At 41.7% G+C, this 25336-nt stretch overlaps 1 protein-coding gene, 1 long non-coding RNA gene and 1 pseudogene across 7 annotated transcripts in view; 1 reads left to right on the top strand and 2 right to left on the bottom strand.

Moving 5' to 3' along the window:
* Positions 1-6114: 6114 nt before the first annotated feature.
* Positions 6115-11379, bottom strand: LOC107132577 (small ribosomal subunit protein uS12-like; annotated as a pseudogene).
* A 2843-nt stretch (positions 11380-14222) lies between these two features.
* Positions 14223-25336, bottom strand: part of FAM47E (family with sequence similarity 47 member E) — a 34627-nt gene continuing 23513 nt past the window's right edge. For 3 of the 5 annotated variants that reach the window (XM_010806236.4, XM_002688371.6, XM_010806235.2), the window contains 3 exons: positions 21895-22050; positions 17028-17105; positions 14223-14619 (listed from right to left, as the gene is read on the bottom strand). In XM_010806236.4, the coding sequence (XP_010804538.1) occupies positions 14539-14619; positions 17028-17105; positions 21895-22050 (315 nt within the window). In that variant the 3' untranslated portion in view covers positions 14223-14538. Of the gene's footprint in view, positions 14620-17027; positions 17106-19549; positions 21346-21894; positions 22051-25336 lie in introns of those variants that run through there. The other 2 variants (XM_010806232.4, XM_010806234.4) reach the window with 2 other exon arrangements.
* On the top strand, positions 17847-24714 carry LOC132345529 (uncharacterized). Of its 2 annotated transcripts, none has more exons than XR_009494923.1 (2): positions 17847-18251; positions 24444-24714. It is a non-coding gene; the product is annotated as an uncharacterized lncRNA (long non-coding RNA). The 2 variants fall into 2 exon arrangements; XR_009494924.1 differs by having other exon boundaries at positions 24429-24714.

The raw sequence follows: 25336 nt of genomic DNA, 5'->3' as shown, positions 1-25336 counted from the left end.
CCTGGAGAATCCCAGGGATGGGGGAGCCTGGTGGGCTGCCGTCTATGGGGTGGCACAGAGTCGGACACAACTGAAGCGACTTAGCAGCAGCAGCAGCCGTGAGTTGGTAACGGACAGGGAGGCCTGGCGTGCTGCAGTCCATGGGGTCTCAAAGAATTGGACACAACTGAGTGACTGAAATGAACTGAACTGAACTCTTTATGGACTCTTACTAATTGCTTCTTATAAGACTATTATAGATCAAAATTTTAATAAATTTTGTAGAATAATTTAGGATTATTTCATTTCCTTTTGTCAAAGTGAAACATGTCATACATAGGCTGTTTTTAAGTTTTATAAACTCAAGGCAATAGAGTGATTTTACAAATAATATGAAAATCTCTGAACATTTCTCTTTTTTTTCCTCACTGATAACTTTAGCTACTGCTTCATCACGTAGTTTTTTTTTAATCAATGTGCTAATGAATGAAATTCCAGAAGATCTATAAAATCCTAGAATGCAAGTCCTTCTATTCAATTCTGATACATAGAAGGCTCTTAGTCAAGGTTGATTGTTGTCATCAATTACTATTTCATTTATTAAAAATATAAGGAAGAAAAACATAATTCTCCCCAACTGATCAGAATTCTATTTACATTGTAAAAAGAATTGTATTAGGTTTATCATGCAGCATTTTTAAAGAATATTATTTATTTGGATTTTCTAAACTTAAATGTTGACTCATCGATTTCTTTGTTGCTGTTTTTAGAAAAATATATTCCACTCACTATCATATTTGTTAAAAGTCTACAGCCACATATTCTAAAAACATTCTTACAGCACTAACAATACTGTATTTACCACTATACAATTTCAAAATAATGCTCTTTGCTTCTACAAAGATCTTGAAGCCTAGCAAGATGGAAAGAAAAATGGGTGGCAGATTCAGTAGGATGAGGGAGGAAAATGATGAGTTCTGTCGAGACAGGTTCAGTTTGAGGTACTATCAGGACATCAGGACTGGGGGTCTATTGTTTAAGAAGAGGGTCAGGGCTGGAGATATTGGAAATTCCTCACAGGGAGGTGACAATTAAATCATGGTAGACATTAATATTCCAGAGGGAAAACAAAAGAATAAGCCTAACTTCAGCCCTTGGCATAATTGCAAGAAAGATTGAAAGGGTGCCTCCATATTGCTACTTATTTGCAATTATGTCTTGATGATATGTTTTAGGGGCCATAATGAAGTGCCCATTTTCTCACTGATTATTATTCTATTAAATGGAGTATAAATAGACATAGATGGATATTTTAAAGTTATTTATATATTATATATTTAAGTTTATATATATATTTATAAACAACCTCAGTTGTGTCTGGCTCTTTGTGACGCTATGGACTGTAGCCCCACCAGGCTCCTCCATCCTTGGGGTTTTCCATTCAAGAATACTGGAGTGGGTAGCCATTTCCTTCTCCAGGCGATCTTCCTGACCCAGGAATCGAACTCGGGTCTCCCGCTTTGCAGGCAAACTCTTTACTGTCTGAGCCAACAGGGAATCCTTTATATATATAAATATATATATTTAAGTTTATATAAAATAAATATACTTGTCACCAGCAAAACCCCGCTGGAATCCCCAAGAAAAACAAGATGGAACCTAGGTGATACGGTCTAACCTCTTCTTTAACTTTAGCTAGCTTAGTCTAGCTTCCCTTGCCTTCAGAGGGCCACAGGCAAAGAGCTTGCATCTGACACATGCGGTGAGAGTGCACCAGCCCAGGACCGCTGTGCGTGGTGGTGGCAGGGCTTGTGCAGAGACACCAAGTGAGCACTGCAGTCTGAAACAGCACGGCTGAGCCTGCCTAATGAGAACTCTACCCCTCCCCCTCCCCTCCACTCCCCGGTGTCAGGACCCTATAAAACTGCCTTGCCCACAGGGAGAGCTGTGCTCTGGAGCAGGAGCCCTTACCTCCCCATGCTCTGATCAAAGAATACAATTTCCCTTTGCTTCTACCAAGCTTTCAATCTTATTCTGTGCGCCCATAGCACACAGAGCAGGAGGATCCTAGCTGGGGCCTGACTCCAGAGGGTGGATAACATATACATGTTTATATACATTTTTCTCCTTTAACTTGTACAGGAAAAGATTGTTCATTCCCAGGGCCTTGTTGCAGGGCAGGGATGAAAGAGGGTGGGAAGGAAAAGCTAGGAAAAGAGAGATTCAGGAGCTTTGTTTGCAAAGTCAGGTACAGAGAACAGTGGGGGAAGGTGGCGTGGGGAAAACGGGGTTATCACTCAGCAGAGCCTCGTGGATAGAAGGCTGAGAAAAAAAAACAATTGGATTCGGCCTCAAAGACGTCCTTGGTGGCTCTGCAGTGTTTGTGGAGGTGGGGGCTTGCTTTGGAAGACTGAGGGGTGAAGGTGATGAAGGCTGACTTGGAGGGAACCCTCTCTGGAAAAACCTGGAGGCTTAGGGTAGGAGAGAAATTGAAGTATCACTTGAGAAGAGAACCAGATCCAAGGGAAGCTCTTCTAGCCTGAGAGACACCTGGCACATTTGTAAGCAGGAGCGAGCCAGGGGAGACCTGCAGGAAGACATGAGGAGGAAGGACAGGAAGTCCTTGGTGGAGATTCCATGAGGATGAAAGGCAGGGTCGAGAACACCAGTAAAAGGGGCGGCCTCGGAGGAAAGGAGGGGAGGAAACAGGCAGGAAAAAAGAAAAGAAGGAATGAAAGAAACATATTGAGATACAAAGGGGGCCATAAGTGAGGTTACCTATCAGCTAAATGAGAGAAAGGAAATCCAGGCATAGTTTTAAGGGAAGGAGAGCTGGTAGGAAGGAAGTGGCTTTGGGGAAGAGGTTGCCTTGGGAGTCCTGTGGATTCTTCCATCACAGGCCTGTTGCGTTGCTCCCTACCTGTCACTCCCAGTGCCCATGCCCCCATTCAGACCCCACCTAACCTGTCCAGACCATACCATCCTCCCGCACCTCCCTCCCCTCTGGTTGCAATCCACTCAGCAGCCACTCCTGTTTAATCCTCAATGCACAGCTCAGAGCAGAGCATCTTCTCTGTCTATCAGGTTAAATCCAACCCCATTTCAGCCTTCAAGGTCTCCATGACACAACCCAACAGGCCTTCCTTTTACCATTAATCTATACTCTAGCCCCATGGGCACTCTCTTGCAGGAGCCTTTGCTCATTGGTCTAGACATTTCCCCAAAGCCAAGTCCTTCCATGAAACTTTTCCCCAGCCCCTAATCCTAGCCCCAGACCCAGCCCCCAGATTTATATGCCATTCTTTTCTTTGAACTCTGAATACATATTGTAATACTCTTAGAGCAAACTTTGAGCTTTTCTCTTATGGTATAATTATTTGTGTAGTTTATCTCATCCCTGTGTTAGATCGTACACCCCTTGGGGGTCAGAGTTTGTTTATTCTTCGTATTCCCCAGAATGCAGAGTCTGTTATGTAATAAGCATTTCTATTGTCTTTGTTCATTGAATGCCTAGTACATATTGGCCCTGAGCTAAATGCTTTATAAGGATGATCTCACGTTAAATCCCTGAGAGGAATAATCTGCCCAAGGTCAAACAGCTGCTAAGTGACCAAGCCAGGATTTGAACCCAGTGTTCTTGACCTCCCAGGACTCATGCTTGAAACTCTAGCTGCGTTGCCCCCTAATACTTTTAAATCATGTCCAAATTTCAAAGCTTACATTTTGCTGCGAGTGTGCAAATTTGGATGTGTGATACTAGACAACCCCCCTGGTAGTATTCCAACATTTATGGTAAATTTAGCCTTGCTCTTGGTTTTTAAGTCCTCTCCACAAGCCCTCACCTTGTAGGAGAAACATCTCACCACCAGCACCTGTCCATTGCTGTCAAGCCTCTGGCTCCAGCTACTCCACATAACATTAACCACAAGTCAAACCTTTCTGCAAAGCAGTCAACATTGGAGTTGCCCAGTTTCAGATTTCACAGGGACATTTTCCAAATGCAACTGTTTGCAAACCTCTGACTCATCTTGGTTCCCAGAATAGACTCAAGGCTGAGATCTCTTAGGTTGAATGATGAAACCCTGAGAGCAAAGGAAAACCTGTGTCAGGAGAACAAGTTCACTACATAGAGAAAAATAAAGTTAGATTACTACTTTGTACCACGTAAAATGGTGGACTCCAGATGGAATGAAGTCCTAAATATAAATGCTTAAACTACTACTAATAGAACAAAATCCAAGAGACTGTCACTGTAATATTGCATAATGTGTGTGCGTGCTTGCTCAGGTGTATCTGACTTTTTGCAACCCCATGGACTGTAGCCTGCTAGGCTCCTCTGTCCATGGGATTTTCCAGGCAAGAATACTGGAGTGGATTGCCATTTCCTTCTCCAGGAGATCATAATGTGTGTGCCTGAGTGCTAAGTCACTTCAGTCGCATCCAACTTTTTGCAATGCTACGGACTGTAGCCCTCCAGGCTCTGCTGTCCATGGATTCTCCAGGCAAGAATACTTGAATGGGTAGCCATGCTCTCTCCTCCAGGGGATCTTCCCAACCCAGGGATCAAACTTGAGGTTCTTCTGTCTCCTACATTGGCAGGCAGATTCTTTACCACTAGCGCCACCTGGGAAGCCCAGAGAATCTTAATAGAAGAGGCCAAAAAATTTCTTGACCTCATCAAAATAAGGCTATCTGGTCAATGAGATAGCAGACAGCAGACAGCAGATAGATTCATGTGGGGAGCAGATTTTTGTGTTGTTAAAACTGACAACGCATTAATATGTGTATATATGATGAACTCATACAAACTGATCCAAAAAAAAAGACATGAGATCCAGTATAAAATCAACAAGGGATGCTTTTACCTGGTGCCAGGAACATAATAGGCACTCAGGGTAATTTTTGGTTGAATAAATGAATGACTAACAAAAAGACACAAAAATGCTCAAGTTTATTAGTAGTCAGATAAATGAAAATTAAAGCAATGATGTTACACCATCTTACATCCCCCTGAAAGGCAACTATTAGAGAGATGTGATGCCACTGATGTGACAAGAAAGGGAAAGACATTCAGTTGTGTCTGACTCTTTGTGACCCCACGGACTATAAAGTCCATGGAATTCTCCAGGCCAGAATACTGGAGTGGGTAGCCTTTCCCTTCTCCAGGGGATCTTCCCAACCCAGGGATCAAACCCAGGTCTCCCAATTGCAGGCAGATTCTTTACCAGCTGAGCCACCACGGAAGCCCAGTGGCTACAGTAAACAGGGACAAATAATCTGGAGAACAGTCTGGAAGAATTTTGTGAAATTACGTATATGTATACCCCAGCACCCAGCAATCCCACTCCTGAGCATGTATGGCCCAGAGAAACTCTGGACAAGACTGTAAGGGGACACATGTGTTATTTGGGGTAATGGTAAGTTCAAGGCCATGTAGCTGCCCATCATGGGCAAATAGTAAGTAAAACATAGTGGATGCTGATAAAATGCTATGAAGTCATTAGGACAATGAACTTGATCTATACAGCAATGTAATTAAATCTTAAATACATATTAGTGACTAAAATGTAGGAAGCAATAATATTTCTAGTACAATAACATTTATGTACATTGAAAATATATATATGCTCTCGTAATAACACTCTTTAGGTTTAAAAGTGTAGGTTTAAGGCCAATTCTTTTTTAAAAATTTTATTGAAGTGTAGTTGATTTACAATGTTGTGTTAATTTCTATTGTACAGCAAAACATTCAGTTATACATATTCTTTTCCACTATGGTTTATCATAGGATATTGAGTGTAGTTTCCTGGGTAGGACCTTGTTCATCTGTTAAGGTCAGTTCTTAAACGGATTAAAGGTAGTATCTCTGTTGGATGAAAGGATAGGAATGGGCTTTGGAATAAAGGGGAATAAATAAGTAAATAACCAGAGAAGGGCCTTCACAGACCAATGAGAAGCATAGCTCTGAACGAGGATTTCTCAAACTTGAGTGAGTGGAGAAAGCACTGGCGATTAAGGCAAAGTTTGAAGTGACCATTATCTGGCTTCTTGTCTTCTTCCTCTTTTCAGTATTCTTCTTTAACTGCCTCCTGCTCCCACCCGACCATGGCACTGTTCACGTATTGGTATCTGATAAAATGTGTCAAAAAGAAAGTTGATGTATCACCAATACCCAACAGTGGATTTGCTTGATATTTTAAAATCTAGAGGGAGAACAAACTAAAGGAATAAATTTTTCAAGCAAGAATTGTGTACACTGGGCACCTGCCTAGGATGGGTAGTGAGGGAAGTGGGGCTTCTCCAGCCCTCCTCATCAAAATATGCAGAACCACCGCCCTAGGAAGCAGGTTCTCCTACCATACAGCACAAGGAAGTCTGCTCAGTGTTATGTGACAGCCCAGGTGGGAGGAGAGTTTGGGGAGTTGCTGGTCTTAGACTATGACATACATACTTAGATATGTATGGAGGAGTTGCTCTGCTGTATACCTGAAACCATTACAACATTGCTAATTGGCTATACTCCAATAAAATAAAAAGTTGAAAAAAAGAAAGTAAGTCCTATGTTTTTGCTTATGCACCAGGAAAAAAATGGGCTAAGTCACAAAGAAATACAACAGACCAAAATCATTTCTTAAATGGTCAAAGTCACCAATAATAAAAAAAAATTAAAACAAGATACCAATTTTTGTCTATTATATTGGCAAAGATTTCTGAAAGACAAAACCAATACTGGCAAAAATGTTTTTTTAAAAAAAAAATCTACAGATTCAACTTGTGAAAGTAGGAAAAGATACAAACTTTCTGAAGGGCATTTTGGGTATACAAAGCCTTTAAAAAAAAGCCAGAATAAATAAGGAAATTTGTGTGTGTGTGTGTGTATACATATGTATATAAACTTTGACAAAACAATTCAGTTTAGGGGAATTTTGAGTGAGTAGAGATCAGAGATAGTGCTAAACATCCTATAATGCACAAGCAGCCTCTCAAAACAAAAAATAACCATGTCCCAAACATCAGTTGGGCTGAGGTTGAAAAACTGTCTTATGGCATGTGATACAAGAGAAGGCAGGGAGGAAGTACAATGCCTTTTATAATCTCGTCTTGGAAATTGCACTTTGCCACTTCTGACACATTTTATTCATTAGAAGTAAGCAGGTAGGGACTTCTCTGGTGGTTAAGAACCCTCCTTCCAATGCAGGGGACACGGGTTCCATCCCTGGTTGGGGAACTAAGATCCCACAGGCTGAGAGACAATTAAGCCCGCAAACCACAACTAGAGAGCCCACATACTGCAATTATTGAGACCTCACAGTCAAAAAGAAAAAAAAGTAAGCAGCCAAGTACAGCCCACCTTCAAGAAGAGAGCTTAACTCCTCCAAATTTCCTTTGCAGGAAAGAAAATCAAATAACTTGTGGACATAGTCTAAGACCAGTATAGCCTGTCCTTCAGATACAAATTATTTATGTTGATCTCACCTGCAAAATACACTCATCCCCTTTCAGACACACCCACTTTTAGTCCAAGCTGGCAATGTTTATTCCAATCCAGTTCTTCAAAAAACTTTGCAGATCTCCTATGAATCTTATTCAGTCCACATCATTATTCAAGAGCCAAATCCTCAAATCTCTTTACAATAAGCCCTTCTCAACCTTGAGAGTCTGCTGAAGAACAACACCCTCCAATTTCTTAGATGCTCCATTGTTTGATTAAGACTGTGAGGCACACTAAAAATTTCATTAGAATTTTGTCTGCCTAAATGTCCTCTGAAGAATCATCTTTGATCTTTATGAGATCTTAACAAGGGATTTGACAATAACATCCTTGGATTTATCTTTAGACCATGTTTTCCTGGCTGTGTCCTTTGTGTGTCCTTTTGGATTTAATCTTTGCTACAAATCATTTCTTAATTTAAAGATCAGTTGTCATGTGAGAAGGCCAGGAGTTTTCAAAACCATGAAGTCCTGATTGCTTTTAACTGTCCTTTTGGCTTAATTTGCATTTTACTATAAGCAGCAAGAGACCAGGCCATACCTTCAACACTCTGTATAAAAATTTCCTTAGACATCACCATTCATCAGGTGCTATTCTACTTTCCATGTTACTTCAGGTGACAGTGTGGATAAACCTCCTGCTATTATATCACAAGGGGCTTCCCAGGTGGCTCAGTGGCAGAGTATCCACCTGTTAAGCAGGAGACACGGGTCTGATCCTTGGGTCAGGAAGATCCCCTGGAGAAGGAAATGGCAACCCACTCCAGTATTCTTGCCTAGGAAATTCCTTGGACAGAGAAGCCTGGTGGGCTACAGTCCATGGGGTCACAACGAGTCAGACACAACTTGGTGATTAAACCACCATTGCAGAAAAAGGAGACCAGTTCTCCCAATTTCCAATTGTATTTGCCTCATTTTCCTGCTAGTCTTCACCCACAGCCTCCTTAAAGTCTGTGGGGCTTCTGCTAACCGTTTCTTCAGAATTCTTCTAGCTTCAACCTATTTCTCAATTCTTCTCCTTTCCACATTTTACATTCTTGTTATAGCATCCTACTTCTGGGGACAAAAATCTATTAGTTATCTGTTGCTGCACAACAAATAATCCCTAAGTTTAATGGTTTAAAACAACAAGCATTAGAGTCATTTTTATGGGTTAGGAATTCAGAAACCTCTTGACTGGGTGATTCTGGCTCAGTATCTCTCAGATGGTTGCAGGCAGGATGTCAGAAGGGGTTGCAGTTGCATCTGAAGGCTTAATGGAGCTGGAGGATCTCTTCCAAGATGGCTATTTGCAAAAGGCTTCATTTCCTTGCCGTGTGGGCCTTTCCTCACAACATGGTAGCTGGTTTATCCTAGAGCAAATGACTCAAGGGAGAACAATGAGAAATCCACAATGCCTTTTATGATTTAGTCTCAGAAGCGACAATTCATCACTTCTCCCATATTCTATTCCTTAAAATCAAGTCTACACAGCCCACACTCAAGGGGAAAGAAATTAGACAATGCATTTTGAAGAGAGAGTGTCAAATAATTTGTGGGCCTTTTTTGAAACAGACACAATCCCACCAAATCAGAGAGTCCTTGGGATTTTTCTATAAAAATCTCATGTCTTAGAGCTGATGAACTGAGAGAAAGAAAAGAAATGATCCTTTAATTTGCTAAATTAAAATACCATTTGTTGCTAAGACTGATGAAGCCAGGCAATGATTTATGAGCAAGTTTTTACATTTCTTTTTTTTTTTTTTTTTGGTATATGAAACTTGATTACTATTGTGCTTTCATCATCAAAATTCATGATCTTGGTCTTTCTTCTTTGCCTTTGTATAAAGCCAAAAGAGAGACATTGGCTACTTTGACAACCTGAAAGTGGACTCCAGGAATGTCACCAACAGCATGACCTTTGTGACCAAATCCAGCAACCAGAACTTCATCATTTTCCTCAATAAAATTCAAACAACCATCATTGGGTTCAAAAGGAGTGATTTTTTTGCCATTCTTGATTAGCTGAACCCTGACACACTTGTGATGGCAAAATTTGGCTGTTTGGTTTCAACCCCTACTTTTTCCAGCACAATTCCCTTGGCACCACCAAAAGTGTGGGCCTTCAGGGTTGTGCCCAAATGGGCTTTCTTGTACTGTTTATCACGCTACTTCTGGTCTCGTTGGGGGCTACGGAGCTTCCTGGCAATACAAAGACCACGACACTTGCCCGTCCTGCCGGTGCCACGGGCCTGAGCGAAAGAGCTACATTTCTTTATGTATTCTGGTATGCTGAAATTATTTTATAATAAAGAATTACTAATAGCCAGAGAAAGACAGAGATCAGGGTTGAAGGAAACGAGACTGAGAGCAAAGGAGTGAGAGGGAATCTTTAATGTTGTTAGAAATATTCTATATTTTGATGGTGGTGGTGATGGTCACATGATTTCATATAGTCAAATATAGAAGAATTATACACTTAACATGAATAACTTTTATTATATGTAAACTGTATCTTCATAAAACAAATTAAAAAAACTTTTTAAAATACCATTTGAATTCACAGCTTTGCAAAGTCTCTTATGTGAAGGCAGAGTATTGATGGGAAATAGTGAGACCCTAAATGCTGAACTGTGACCATATGGGAATGTTCAGATGGCTTCACATTCCCTCACCTCCCAACCCTATGAAAATATGTTGCTTGGATCGCCTGTTGCAGGGAGTACAAGTGACTGATGGACCCAGCTGCTACCCCTCAGGATCTTTCACCCTCTCACCAAGGTCGTGCTCTCTTGGGCTGCTCCCAGCCAATGACTGAGCATGCAGACCTACCAAGGCAGGCCTATTTTAGCAAAATGTGAGATGCCTCCTCTTGTCAACCTTGACTTGAGGTCTCCCCATTGGCCTGGCCAAACTTTTACTTGAATTGTGCTGGAGTCAAAATTCTCCTACTCAAGTCTTCTTTTTCCTTCCCACAGGGAATCACACATGCATCAGAATCTAAAGACTCTGTGTCTCCTACTCCCAACCCCAGTAAATCTCTCAAACGTCTAATGCCATTTTGTCATTTGCTCCTTGGTAGATGCAATGACGGAGAAGGCAATGGCACCCACTCCAGTACTCTTGTCTGGAAAATTCCATGGATGGAGGAGCCTGGTGGGCTGCAGTCCATGGGGTCACTAAGAGTCGGACACGACTGAGCGACTTCACTTCCACTTTTCACTTTCCTGCATTGGAGAAGGAAATGGCAACCCACTCCAGTGTTCTTGCCTGGAGAATCCCAGGGACGGGGGAGCCTGGTGGGCTGCCATCTACGGGGTCGCACAGAGTCGGACACGACTGAAGCGACTTAGCAGCAGCAGCAGCAGCAGCAGCCCCAATGAACAAGGCTTTGAGCAAACCCTGGGAAATAGTGAAGGACAGGGAAGCCTGGCGTGCTGCAGTCCACAGGGTCGCAAAGAGTCGGACAAGATTTGCTGACTGAACAGCAATAAAGACCCAAACGAATGCACCCTCCTTGTCAGAAAATTTCTCCCTACTCCCCTCTGTGGTGAGGTTTTTCCCACGTTGCATGAAGACTCCTAAAATGGTTTTTGTGGAAATAACCCAGAAGGAGGTTGGGGTAGACAATTCTTTTTATTCTTCACCCCTAACACCCTCCCCTGACCCCCGGCCACTGACTTGAATCCTACCATCAGTAGGAGACAGTTTATCCCAGCTCACAAAAGCAATTATTAAATTTTCAAGAATTTAGTGAGCTGGTTGTTAAACACAGTCATTATTAAGACTTAAGGGGACTACCGTGGTGGTCCAGTGGTTAAGAATCCACCTTGCAATGCAAGGGCCTTGGGTTCCATCCCTGCTCAGGGAACTAAGATTCCCACATTGGGTGGAGTGACTAAGCTCACATGCTGTAACTAGGGAGTTCATGGGCCAAGATGAAAGTTCCGCATGATGCAACAAAGATCCCACGTGCTGCAACTGAGACCCGACGCAGCCAAAAATAAAATAAATAAATTTAAAAAACTTAAATACACTTACAATTAAAATAAATTATATTAAAGCCAAATGGAATAAAACTCAAAAATTCATTACTTCCTGGCTATTGACCCCTTCTTTGTTAGCATCTACGCTTCTGAGGTTATTTACATCTATTACACTTGGGAGTTGGAAATAACATAGAATGATGTGCTACACGTACTACTCTTTGGATTTTGGAGGCCAGATTTAGATGTGCTGTTTCAGCTCATTTCTTTAGTAATCTGAGAGGCTGCCAGCTTGGAGGGTGGCCTGAAGTGAGAGGAGGCTTTCAGATGGTCCAGAAATCTCTGCCGTCTGACCCAGAGAAGCCAGAATGCTTGAAGCACCTGTGGCACAGAGAGCTGCTGAATGGAGCTTTGGCACGGCCAGAAAGGCGAATCAGAGCTCAGGCCCCCAGGGCTTTGCAGCTGAGCTGTGAGCTCTGTGGCATGTAACCACTCTCCTTTAGAAGAACCAATCTCAGCTTGTTGCTTGGCGCCGGCTCATACAGCAGCCTGATCATGAGACCTTAGGTAACCAAGCAATTGGTGCTCATCGTCAACGGGGGGTCATCTGATCCCCTAAGCCATAAAGTCAGCTAACATTTAGTGCATGTGCACCGTGTGCCAGGCTCCGCTCTAAGCACTTTACTGCTAGCTTTCCTTTTAATCCCCACCCCAATTCTGGGAGATGGTACTGTTGTTATTGCTACCATCCCTACGTTAGACGAGAACACTGAAACAGAGAGGAGATGAGCAATTTGCCCCATGGTCATACAGTTAATAAGGAGCGAGCTGGGTTTGAATCAAGGCTCCACAGCTCCAAAGTCCACAGATTTAATTACCAAATTATATTGTTTCTCATAATCAGATGACAGTTTTCTATTTAGGACTGGGTTTGACCAGAAATTGAAGACACGGTGTGCCCACTCCTACCATACTGCCATCTTCCTCAGCCTATATGCCTCACCTGGGGATGTTCTTTAAGTCCGGGTAACGAAACAGACAACCTCCACAATATGATGGCAGCAGCCACAAGTGGACTGCTTAGATACTCTAGCCCAACTCAAGGGTGGCCCTGAAGAACAGCTGAGAAAAGGAATTTTCGAGCAGACAGAAATGTAAGCATTTTATCCCGTTGACCACTTTGCCTGAAAGGAGAAATAGCCTGAGGAGAATGTGTCACCAATTAATGGTCAGCAGCTGATGGCTTAGCTTAGAAGCCAGAGACTTGGAAGGATCATGAATGCAGGGCTGGTGACAAGGAGGTTTGGGAGAAGAGGTATATGGGGGATTGCACAGAATGGATCAGAGTATGAGGGGATTTGGTTCTTTGGGAATATGCACCCAAAAGACTCCACTATAGAGGAAGCACTAAATAATCAAGGGAAAAGTTTAACCTAGCCTCTGCATGCCAGCCCCCTTCTTTCTCCAGGAGCACCAAGGTTGCCCAGAGATGTCATAAGCAAAGTGGGCATGGAGGCAGAAATGCAGACTCCGGATGAAATATCTTAAATTCCGTTCAGTAAGGTTGATCTAGCTACAGCTTCTGCAGAATAGTTGTCTGGCAATTAAAACCAAATTTGAGTCCCTGGTATAAATCAGGCTTGAATGTAACAAAGCCAAGAACAATGTGTCCAGGGAAATAAGTGAATTCTCTCCAGACCACCCCCAACACCTCCTCCACTCAACACTTGAAAGTCAGAATTATGGGACTGAATGCCAAAATCCTGCCCCAGCTTGCCTAGTACAACTGGAAGCCTCCTTCTCTATGCTTGCAGGCTGAGCAGCTCTCCCTTCATGGCTCCCATGGGCTACGATGCAGGAATGTATAATGAGCTGAAACATCAAGGGAGTCTGGGAAAAGTGGCCTTGCTAGAAAAGCAACTAATTCTGGAGTTGGATTTGCTTTCCTGCTTAACAAACTTCTGCCCACACCAACATTCACAGACTTCCTGAATGCTTATTCACCACTGTGGTATCCCACTCAACACTGAAACTCATTTCACAGCAATAGGCTGACACTATGGGCTCACTGCTTCTCTCATATACTCCATCACCCTAACATGTCTGGACACATAAAGACTCATTTACAGCTACATTATTGAAATGGGACCATGACAGTCCCAGAGGATGAAAGGTCATCCATCAGCCAGAGATTTTGGATTTGAAGACATATATAGTAACTGATAAAACTTTGGGAACCAATATCCTTTTTGCATTTTTATTTTTTGACTGCACCATGTGGCTTGCAGGAGATCCCAAACCGGGGATCGAACTCAAGCCCCCTGTATTGGAAGTGTGGAGTCAATCACCACTAAACCACCAGGGAACTCCCCAATAGCCTTTTAATAAACCCCTTTTGATTAAATTATCTAGAGAGAAAGATCTAGAAAGATGCATTCCAATGACTAAAGAGTGGTTATTGCACACTCTACAGAAATTCTTTGTATTTTTTAATGTTCTTTTCGCTAATCTATATTTCCTAATTTTCCCTAACATAAGCATTAACATTTTTAATAAAAATATTTTTAAAATTTAATCTTAATAATGTTATCTTGAGTTTCCATTAAACTTTATGATCCATGACCTTATGAGTACACATTTATTATCAAGACTAACATGCCAAAAAATGGGGAAAAATCCTCAGTAAGCTGAATTCAAGTGAAAGAAGATTATATTGTAAAGAAAAAGTAAAGGAGATATTCACTGAAAGCCGGGAAAATAATACTCTGGAAAAATGCAAGAAAGTAATTCGGCTTTCTTAAGGTTTTATTTATTTTTACAAATAGTTGATAATAACTCTGTAATATTGACAATGCTACAAAAATGTTAGAACACCAAATATGAATACTGATCTCATAGTTGATAAGATATATAAAATATTGATTAACTGAAGCAGAAGACCATTCTGAAATGTTTACAAGTATTAGTTATAAATTTTATGGATGCTGCCAAGTCAAAGTTGTACATTTGTGGGGGGACATTCATCATACATTTTGTTTAATGTTTAACAAGAGAGAAATAGCTAAGTAAATGAAAACTGTCTAATCATCTTCCCAAGATTCATCTATGCTTGAGTTATTTTATAGGACTGTCTCTGGTTACACTCACGTTTACATTCCTTCTTCATATACATCTTCTCAAGGAACTAAAAAAAGAAAAAAGACCAGAGAAGCTAAAATTGGCAAATGAAAATTGTACAGTCTGCTCAGAACCAATACCATACCTGAATTCACAATCTCATACTCCACTGTATATCCTTATAGTACTCAACATCTGATGTTGATGACTAGACCATGCTAGATGGTGGACTTTGGAAGGTAGTTGCATATCATCAGAAATGCCGAGATTAATTCACACTCATTTTATGGCTAAGTCCAGCTCAGCCCAGCTCAGCACAGCCTTGTACTGCTCATCTCTGCTATTAAAGGCCTGGACCTCTGTGTAGCTGAGGGAATGAAGCTGTCAGTAATGCACAGAGCAGTTAATCCAGAAGCAGATACTGGAATGTGTATGTACCTATGTTCATGTAACATATATGAATGTGTATATACACAGAAATTAGGGGAGTGAAAAGAGAATAAATGCTCACATATAAATTTAAGCAATGACTAAAGGACTATATATATATATAATTTACAATAATAGAGTTCCTCCTCTCTTTTAGTTGAAATCTTATGGATAAAATCAAGGATATAAGATATAAGAAAGGGAGAAAATATTCCAGGGTTTTGACATGCAGGTGTTCGCATGGGACTCAGCTATAGCCAGGGGCATCATCTCTCTTCAGTTGATTCAGCTAAAAGAGTAGCCAGTGATTCAGGCATGCTTCTTTTTGCCCAAAATTGAATTAAATGTTCATCAACAGAATGGATTAAATGAACAGGAGAAAAAGCAAAATGAAAAAACAAATCTCTTGCCACTAAGAATATTCAGAAAAACTATGAGTCATCATAATATCAAGATATCCAATTACAACATATATATGTGTGTGTGTATATATACACACACACACACAAACACACAATCTCCTTGGCAAGAATATATATTAATCTGTCTGCATGTGTATATATATATATATATATATACACATAATTATATTTAAGCTAAGTACAAGGTTGTATGTATTATATAATCTATACAATTATATAATCATGTAAAATATATACACATATTTTATATATTATACATATAAATATACTTATGTAGGCTGTATATGCAAATGAGGCAGTTATTATAAATCCATAAATGTGTATGAGTACATTACTACATCTTGTAGGCCTATAGTTGATGCTCAGAGCTAAAGGATAGATTTCATTGCCAGTTCTATAACAGAGTCTTTTAGCCCATTGGTCTATGTCACACACTAGACTTTCCCCTCACATCGCCTGATTTCACTCTGAATCAGTCTGTATCTGAGCTTGATCAGAATACCTATTTGCCAGTGTGGTGTTGTTTAGTTGCTCAGAGGTGTCTCTTTTGTGACCCCATGACTAGCCCACCAGGCTCCTCTGTCTATGGGGTTTCCTAGGCAAGAATACTGGAGTGGGTTGCCATTTCCTTCTCCACCATTTGCCAGTCAGTATAAGTTATTGTTTGTTCTATCACTCTTGGAAAAAAGAAATCCAGTATCGTGGTTCCAGGAAAGTCTACCATCTTGGCTGCACGGCCTCCTAAAGACTCCTCGGGCCGAGTGCACACAGGAGACACTGGACAAGCTCAGAACTCATCAGCCGTGACTCAGGCCCCAGGCCGGCCTGGCTTCCTGCCGTGGTGACAGGCTGGGCTAGGGACAGAGCTCCAGGCTGCCGGCCCTCCTGCTCAACCGTCTGCTCTACCAGCCTCCCGCCCCACTCTTGTCATCTTCCAGGACAGTCTCCACGTGGGAGGCAGCAGGGGCAGCTGCACAGGCTCACAAAGTGAGAAAAAGACAGAAGAGCCCTCAGGGATGTCCGGGAAGTGACCCTTTGGCCTAGTCTGCATCCTCCTGTACCCTGCATTGTTGTTCAGTCGCTTAGTCGTATCTGACTCTTTGCAGCCCCGTGGACTGCAGCACACCAGGCTTCCCTGTCCATCACCATCTCCCAGAGCTTCTCAAACTCATGTTCATTGTGTCGGTGATGCCATCCAACCATCTCATCCTCTTCTCCTCCTGCCCACATACAGCACAATAGTAGTACTGTGACTCCCAGCTCCAGTTGGTCCTGACCCCAGCACGGCTCCTTGACCTTAGAAGTGGAAGTGAGGGAGACCACATTCCTGGAGGATTCAGTGTTTTAGCAGCAGCCTCTCTCCCTGCACACAGATCCCTTTCATTTGGTCCCATTAAGGCCAAACCCAAGGAAGGTGAGTCAACAGGAAGCAAACAGGCAGAATGAAAAGGGCAAAACAACAAACGCCATCTGTGGGCCCCTGTCTGGGGTAAGCACACCCTTTCTCCAGGGCTGAGTCCTGGTGTGTGCCTGGAAAAGAAGTATTTCATCAGGGCACTGACCCCTTTCCCATTAGCAACTGTGAGCCCCTAAGCGGGTCTCTCCAAAATGACCCTTTACTCACACTCGGCATCCTGTAGCCCCTGCTCAGAATAAAATTCTTAAAGGCAACAGCTCCATGAAGGTCCACAAGTAACTCCTCCTGAAAGAGGGTCCACAGTTTAAAAAACAGTCAGCTGTCAGAAGCTTCATGTCATACTTGTCCTAATTAAAAGCACTGAGCCCTTTATCAAGTACCTCATTTTAAACTACTTCCTTTTCATGTGGGAATATGTGTATAAATAATGTTCAGAAGTTGATGACCACAAAGGTTTTCAAAAGATACCCAACTTTCCTTTCCCTGGTCTTTTTCTTACTCTTGTATTAAGGATAAGCAACACATTTTATCAATTAGATAATTATTGACCTAGGATGTCTAGACTCTATTTGAGATTAATAATTGTGATACTGTCATTTATAATGTGCTATGCTGTGCTTGGTCACTCAGTCACGTCCGACTGTTTGTCACCTCATGGACTATAGCCCACCAGGCTCCTCTGTCCATGAGGATTCTCCAGGCAAGAATACTGGAGTGCGTTGCCATGCCCTCCTCCAGGGGACCTTCCCAACCCAGGGATTGAACCCAGGTCTTCTGCATTGCAGGTGGATTCTTTACCATCTGAGCCACCAAGGAAGCCCATGATTTATAATAAGAAATATGTATTTGGTCTTCTTCCCATTAATGGTACAGAGCTCCTAAAAGCCTTGAAATTTCTTAAGTGATAAAAGCCACAAAGGTGAGTTTTTCCTTATTTATAACAAGCACCTTTCAGCCACGACAGAGTTTATCTTAACGAGGTCTTTTTGGAAACCCCCCAGATAGCTACAAGATGGGAGTAGGTTGCCAGGGAAACCAACCATGTAATTAGAGGGTTGGCACTTTCAGCTCCAACCTCAACCTCCTGGGAGGGGAGAAGAGCTAGAGTTGAATTAATCAGGAACAGCCAGTGATGTAATCAATTAAAATCGCTCAGTCATGTTCGACTCTTTGTGACCTCATGGACTGTAGCTCAACAGGCTCCTCAGTCCATGGAATTCTCCAGGCAAGAATACTAGAGTGGGTTGCCATGCCCTCCTCCAGGGGATCTTCCCAACCCAGTGACTGAACCTGGCTCTCCTGCACTGGAGGCAGATTCTTTACCATCTAAGCCACCAGGGAAGCCCAGTATAATGAAGCCTCTGTACAAATCTAAAGAAGGGGATTTGGCAAGCTTTCGTGTTGGTAAGGATATGAAGGTACCTGGGGAAGGTAAGGGAGCTCTGAGTCCTGCCCACATACTGTGCCCTGTGCATCTCTTCCATCTGGCTGCTTTTGAAAATACCTCTTTATAATAAACTGGTAATCTTACTAGATTGTAAGTAAACTGTTTTCCTGAGTTCTGTGAGCTGTTCTTGCAGACGATCAAACCCAAGGAGGGAGTCATGGGAACCTTTGATTTACAGCCACTCAGCCAGAAGCAGGGGTGACAACCTGGGCTTGAGACTGGTATTTGCAGTGGAGGCAGTCTTGGGGTCTGAGCCTTTAAACTGTGGGATCAGATGCGTCTCCAGGTAGGCAGTGTCAGAATTGAGTACAATCGTAGGACATCCAGCTGGTGTTAGAGAATCAGAAAACTGCTTGGTGTAGGGAAAAAAAAACCTCAGCACGTTTGCTGACCAGAATTGAGAGTGGTAGAGGAAGAAATGGGAGTGTTTTCCTACTCAGTATGTATCTGCAAGTTTTAGAATTAACTCCAAAGGGCATGATAAAAAAAAAAAAAAAAAAAAGATTTGATCCAGTCCCAATGTCTTCAGGGTATTCATGCATTCATTTGGTTTTTCTTCAATTTATTTGAATTTATAATCTTGGTGTAGAAGTTATCATTGTAATTCAGTTCTTTAAGGCCATTTCACTTTCCAAATGAATTAAATTAAGAATAGTCAAAACTCGTGTTTCCAGCAAGACAGCCATGCCCTCATGGTGACTGGCCCTCAGCAGCACACAACTGCATACATGTCTTGTGAACTGAGGTGCATAGCCAAGTGGCATCACTTAAAGTACACAAGATATTCAGTCTTCAGGTATTATAAAAGTGTGATTTACAAAAGTCATTACAGAACAATTCCATTGCTTTGAGTCCTTCCTGTGTCTAAACTGCCTGATAAACAGTCTTTTACTGTAATAGTTCTATAAACCACATTTCCAAATTTAAGTATTATTTCTTTTTCATGAGTTGACTGTAACTATTATGACAAGTGTCTTTACTGGCTTTCACCATTCAGATAAATCTTTTTGTAAAATTATTTAAGTTCTTAAGAATATGTTTCTTGGGACTTCCCTGGCGGTCCAGTGGTTAAAACTTCACCTTTCAATGCAGGGGGGTGAGGGTTCAATCCCTGGCCAGGGAGTTAAGATCCCACATGCCTTGGGGCCAAAAAGCCAGAACATAAAACAAAAGCAATATTGTAACAAGTTCAATAAAGATTTAAAAAATGGTCCACATCAAAAAAATCTTTAAAAAAAAAAAGAATATGTTTCTTAAAAGAGAACTTCTAGACACCTTAATCAAAAGTTTCATTACTGTTTTTATTTTTAAATATTTAACTCATTGAGGATGTTTGGTTATTTTTTGAAAGTAAACTGGAACCGTTTTATGTCATATATTCAGTCAGTCAGTTCAGTCGTTCAGTCATGTCCACCTCTTTGCAACCCCATGGACTGCAGCATGCCAGGCTTCCCTATCCATCCCCAACTCCTGAAACTTGCTCAAACTCATGTTCATCAAGTTGGTGATGCCAGCCAACCATCTCATCCTCTGTCATCCCCTTCTCCTGCCTTCAATCTTTCCCAGTATCAGGGTCTTTTCCAGTGAGTCAGTTCTTTGCATCAGGTGGCCAAAGTATTGGAGTTTCAGCTTCAGCATCAGTCCTTCCAACGAATATTCAGGACTGATTTCCTTTAGGATTGACTGGTTAGATCTCCTTGTAGTCCAAGGGACTCTCAAGAGTCTTCTCCAACACCACAGTTCAAAAGCATCAATTCTTCGGCACTCAGCTTTCTTTCTAGTCCAACTCTCACATGCATACATGACTACCAGAAAAAACATAGCTTTAACTAGATGGACGTTTGCTGGCAAAGTAATGTCTCTGCTTTGTAATATGCTGTCTAGATTGGTCATAGCTTTTCTTCCAAGGAGCAAGCGTCTTTTAATTTCATGGCTTCAGTCACCATCTGCAGTGATTTTGGAGCCCCCCAAAATAAAGTCTGGCACTGTTTCCATTGTTTCTCCATCTATTTGCCATGAAGTGATGGGATCAGATGCCATGATCTTAGTTTTCTGAATGTTGAGTTTTAAGCCAGCTTTTTCACTCTCCTCTTTCACTTTCATCAAGAGGCTCTTTAGTTCTTTGCTTTCTGCCATAAGGGTGGTGTCATCTGCATATTTGAGGTTATTGATATTTCTCCCGGCAATCTTGATTTCAGCTTGTGCTTCATCCAGCCTGGCATTTCGCATGATATACTCACAGGATGACAATACACAGTCTTGACATACTCCCTTCCCGATTTGGAACCAGTCCATTGTTCCATGTCCAGTTCTAACTGTTGCTTCTTGACCTGCATACAGATTTCTCAGGAGGCAGGTCAGATGGTCTGATATTCCCATCTCTTGAAGAATTTTCCAGTTTGTTGTGATCCACACAGTCAAAGGCTTTGGCGTAGTCAATTAAGCAGAAGTGGATGATTTTCTGGAACTCTCTTGCTTTTTCTATGATCCAGCAGATGTTGGCAATTTGATCTCTGGTTCCTCTGCCTTTTCTAAATCAGGTTGCACATCTGGAAGTTCTTGGTTCACATACTGTTAAAAAGCCTGGCTTGGAGAATTTCGAGCATTACTTTGCTAGCGTGTCATATGTTAAACTCACATAAATTTAGATAGGCAGCTCCAAAAACTGTATGACAAGAAACTCTGCCTAATATTATTTATTTTGAAGCTTATATATAAGCATCTTGGGCTCATAAATTCATGTCATGTTTCCCATTTGAAAATAAGAATTTCATACCCAGTTCTAGAAAAGATAAAATACTTTCTGCCTCAGCTTTCCAAGCAAAAGGAGGTAATTGATGAGTGACTTTTGAATGAATGAGTAGCCAAACTTTTATAGCATTTTATGTTTTTGAAATGTTTTTACAATGTTATCTGGGAGAAGTTTTGAATCTGCTGATCCAGAGAAGAGGATCACAAATATTCTCAGGAGAGTCCTGTATAAGCATTGCATCAAAATTTCCAAAATTTCAGGACTATAGTGAGCATCTTCTTCCATCAGGTCCTTGCTCACTAGAGATGGGCAGGCACACAGCTTACCTACAGTAAAACCAGAACGTATCCTTGTTGTGTGTTTGGTGCTTTGTAACATCAAACAGTGTTTAACCTTTGTCCCTTTTCTCTCAGAGAGATCCTGCAACTCTGCTGAATGGCATAAAAGTAGTTTTTTTTTTTTTTATCACAATGTTAACATTCATTCATTGCTGATTAAAAACAAAACAAAACAAACCAAAACCTCACATTTTCACTCAAAGAGAACTCATGACATTATATCCATTCTCAACTGAGATGGTCCTACCAAGTCACACCACCCTTTGAACAACCAATTTATCCATGGACTCAGGAAGAGTAGGAGGACAATGAGTGGTTGCCCCATCTTTAGAGACATTGTGTCTACCATGAAGCTAGGAGATTTCAAGTCTTGCTTATTACATATTCCTCATAAAATGACTTGGCTTTCTCATTGTCAAATTCAATGCGCAAGTTACAAGACTTTCAGCAGCCTCTGAATTTCTCCAGAGACTCTGACTCAATATGAAGTGGCAGTTGCTCTAGGTCAGATGATCAAGTCTCAGCATACACACATACCTGCTCCTGTAGCTCCTTTTTAAAATTCTCATCTTGAGCTTTACGTAAGACCTTGGGGTCAACCAAAGGCTCATCAGCTCTTTGCTTTTTCCACAACTTGGGGTTCAGATACCATGCTCCATATCTCATCTTCACCCACTTTGGTTTATGAGGTTTCTGTACAAATCACATAATTCCCAATTTCATTAGTTTGTTCGGTTTGTCTTTTCAATAAATCTAAAATTAAACTTGTGAAAATGGTACCGTTTATTTTTAATTTATGCTTACTCCTTTCCAAGGCATTTTATGAAGTGTCAGTAGGCTTTGATTTTACAAACATGAAAAGTTTACGACTGAGAAAATAATGTGGTAGGTAAGCATGGCCTTCAATTTAGACAAACCTGGACTCAAATCCAGCCCTCTCCAACTTAGTAGCTATGAGACCATGGACAAGTTACTCAAATTCTTCATTTGTAAAATACAGATAATAGTTATCTACTGCCAGGATCCAGCCCCGGCTGATCCAGGGTATTCGAAGCAGGGACGGCGTCGGTGACCTATTTATTTAAATATTTTATCAAAGATACAAAGAGTAATAGGATGAGGATAGCTCAGTGAGGAAATTCAGTGGAGAAAAGAGGCTGAATAAACTTCCAAAGCAGGGAATTTACGTCACCTACGAAGACCGCAAGCGTCCTCCCGTTCTCCCAAAGGAGAGGAGACACTAAGGCCTCCCCGGTCGGATCTTAGAAGCCCAGGCAAAATTAGTAGGCTTGACGAGCTTCCCCGCCTCAGAGGAAAAATTCAGCTAGAAGGTGAAAGAAAGAACGACATGGGGAGACCAAGTTTCGGTGAACAAGGCCCGCACTTTATTTTCCAAAGTAGTTTTTATACCTTAAGTTGTGCATAGAGGATAATGGGGGAAGGGGTGGAGTCATGCAAGGACAGCGGTTCCTGGTCCTAATTGAAGCCAGGCTTTCAAACTTATCATATGCAAAAGTTCAGGTGAATTACTTCGTCTTCTGGCCAGGAGGCCTGTTAACATTTTAAGAAACTTATCTTTCTCTAAAGGTGATTATTCCAAAGTCAGGCACCAGCCTCCAAAAAAGCATTGGACAAAGCTGCATTCCTATAAGGCAAAGGTGAGGTGGGCTCAATCAAGAAAAGAATTAACTCAAGGGTCCAAGGTTACAAACATTGAGGCTACTACTTACCTTTCTATACACCCATTATATCAATCAATACACTGCCAAGGACACAGTAGGTAAGGAGTATGGAGACTTAGCAGCAAACATTGGCCCAATAAGTGAAAAACCCTTCACCAATACAATTTCTAATCAATCTTTTAACTACTCAAAGGAATCTGTGTTTAGACAGTTTAGAACATCTCCTGCCTCTCACAGTTGGGAGGCTCTGAACAATCACATGTGGCCGGAAAAACCTATTCAGGCAGGCTAGAGGATTTCCAAAGGAGTTTGTAGGTTAAACACTGTCACACCCAGGAATTATTAACTGGAGCTGTAAGCTAACTCTTTTTTCAGAGAGAGGTAGTGGGGGACAGCCCCCCATAAAGTCAGAGGTGTAGGTGAAAGCACAAGCAGAAAGTAGGCAGACTCTGGTTTTGGGGCTAGATGCTCGAGAACTTCCAGGGAGACCCCTGAGGCTTGATCCCGCCTTTGCGTATGCCAAGCCTCCTTCCTCATGACCTTTGCCACGGGCGGAGCTCGCTCCGCGCAATCTACCCCATAGGGTTATTGGGAAGAAAAAATGAAAGAACTATGTAAAACAGCTAGAAATCAAATATTTCAATGAAGGGTAATGACCTTCAATAATACTCAATCAAAATAATGGTATTAACCTATTAGTCCAGCTCTGTGTTCAGCTTTGTAAGTGGTACATTACTTTTGATCCAAATGCTATCCAACACCACCAATCTCTTGTCTCTTTAATTGAAAGAGAGAAAGGGGTAGAAGAGATGTTGTCTTTCTTTCTCCCATGACTCAGTGCTACAACAAAAAGAGAAACTTTTCTGGACAAATATAAAGAAAAGAAAGTAGATCTGCCTGAAGCAGACTGTAGGAAAGAGGATTCCTTGGAAATGAGCTTGAAAGATCTGTGGATTGATGGGAATATCCTAACATGGGGTTGCAGTGATGGCTGCACAATTCTTTAAATGTGAAATCATTTAAATGTGAAATCACTAAAATGGGTGAATACCTCAAAAATACATGTGTAATGTAAAATGTTGACTATTTCAGTGTTATGAAATAAAGTCTTCATGTTGAAAAAAAAAAAAGAAATGAAACTTTTCTTTCCTACTAACAAGCAAGAGAAACAAAGGAAGGAGTTAATAGCCATAGAGACAGCAAACCAAGTCTGTAAAAGTTAAGCAATTGCAGTTTTAACTGTTACTAATCTGTAGAATATGCAACTAGATTTGTCCTTCACAAAGTTAATTCCTTAATCACTTTCTGACTTGATGTGAACTGTATCCTTTATGTGATCCTGCATCTGGCATTTTCTCCCCCACACTCTCTTGTAACACTCCCCTGTAGCATTCTTCATTTCAGGAAGAAGGTCACCAGTCGATAACTTTGGAAGAGAACAGACCCAGTTACTGAGCTTCCTGACGCCAGCTGTGGCCCTTTTGAAATTTTTGCAGAAGAAAGAAAAATACAAGACCTCCACTGTTTTCACGCTTATCACCTACCCTGGCTACACGTCCTGATTCTAAGACCTCTCCCTATTCCCTAGGAAGGAGGGCACAGCTTCTGAGGCACTTGCCTCACATGTTCCCTCTTTGCTTGGCAAAGAAATAAAGTGACTCTCTTTCCTCCAAAACTCTGTCCCCATATTTCTTTTTGGTATTGGTGCACAGAGGGCCAGTGTTTTGGCAACATCAGTTCATCTGTTAGTTCATAGCCCAGTGCTGTGATGCAATACCCACTCATTGTCTCATCATGGAAGGAGGTCTAATGTTTGCACAGGACTAAGAGATATGAAACACAAAGATCCTGCTCCTCCCTCTTCTCAGGCTTCCCTGGTGGCTCACATGGTAAAGAATCTGCCTGCAATGCAGGAGACTCGGGTTCAATCCCTGGGTTAGGAAGATCCCCTGAAGAAGGAATGGGTACCCACTCCAGTATTCTTGCCTGGAAAATTCCATGGACTGAGTCCCTGGGGTCACTCATATCTAAACTATGAGGTGGAATGTGTGGGCCATTCTAGAGTCAAGCCAGAAACACCTGCCTGAGGAAGACAGGATGGGACCGAACACACAGGAGGGCAATCCCTTCTCAGAGCTGGATTCAGCATTATGAGTTCCATTCCAACCCTCCTGACCACTTTATTATTTCTAGAGCACCTGCCACATTGCTGCCTCAGCACCTTTGCATTCACTGTTCCCTCTCCATAGTGCTTTTCCCCAAGGCATCCACACGGCTCACTCCTTATCTATTTCAGG

This window comes from Bos taurus, chromosome 6, assembly GCF_002263795.3.
Source record: "Bos taurus isolate L1 Dominette 01449 registration number 42190680 breed Hereford chromosome 6, ARS-UCD2.0, whole genome shotgun sequence".
NCBI classification, from domain to species: domain Eukaryota; kingdom Metazoa; phylum Chordata; class Mammalia; order Artiodactyla; family Bovidae; genus Bos; species Bos taurus.
The sequence above is the reverse complement of the archived record's forward strand: the minus strand, read 5'-3'. Positions and strand labels throughout refer to the sequence as shown.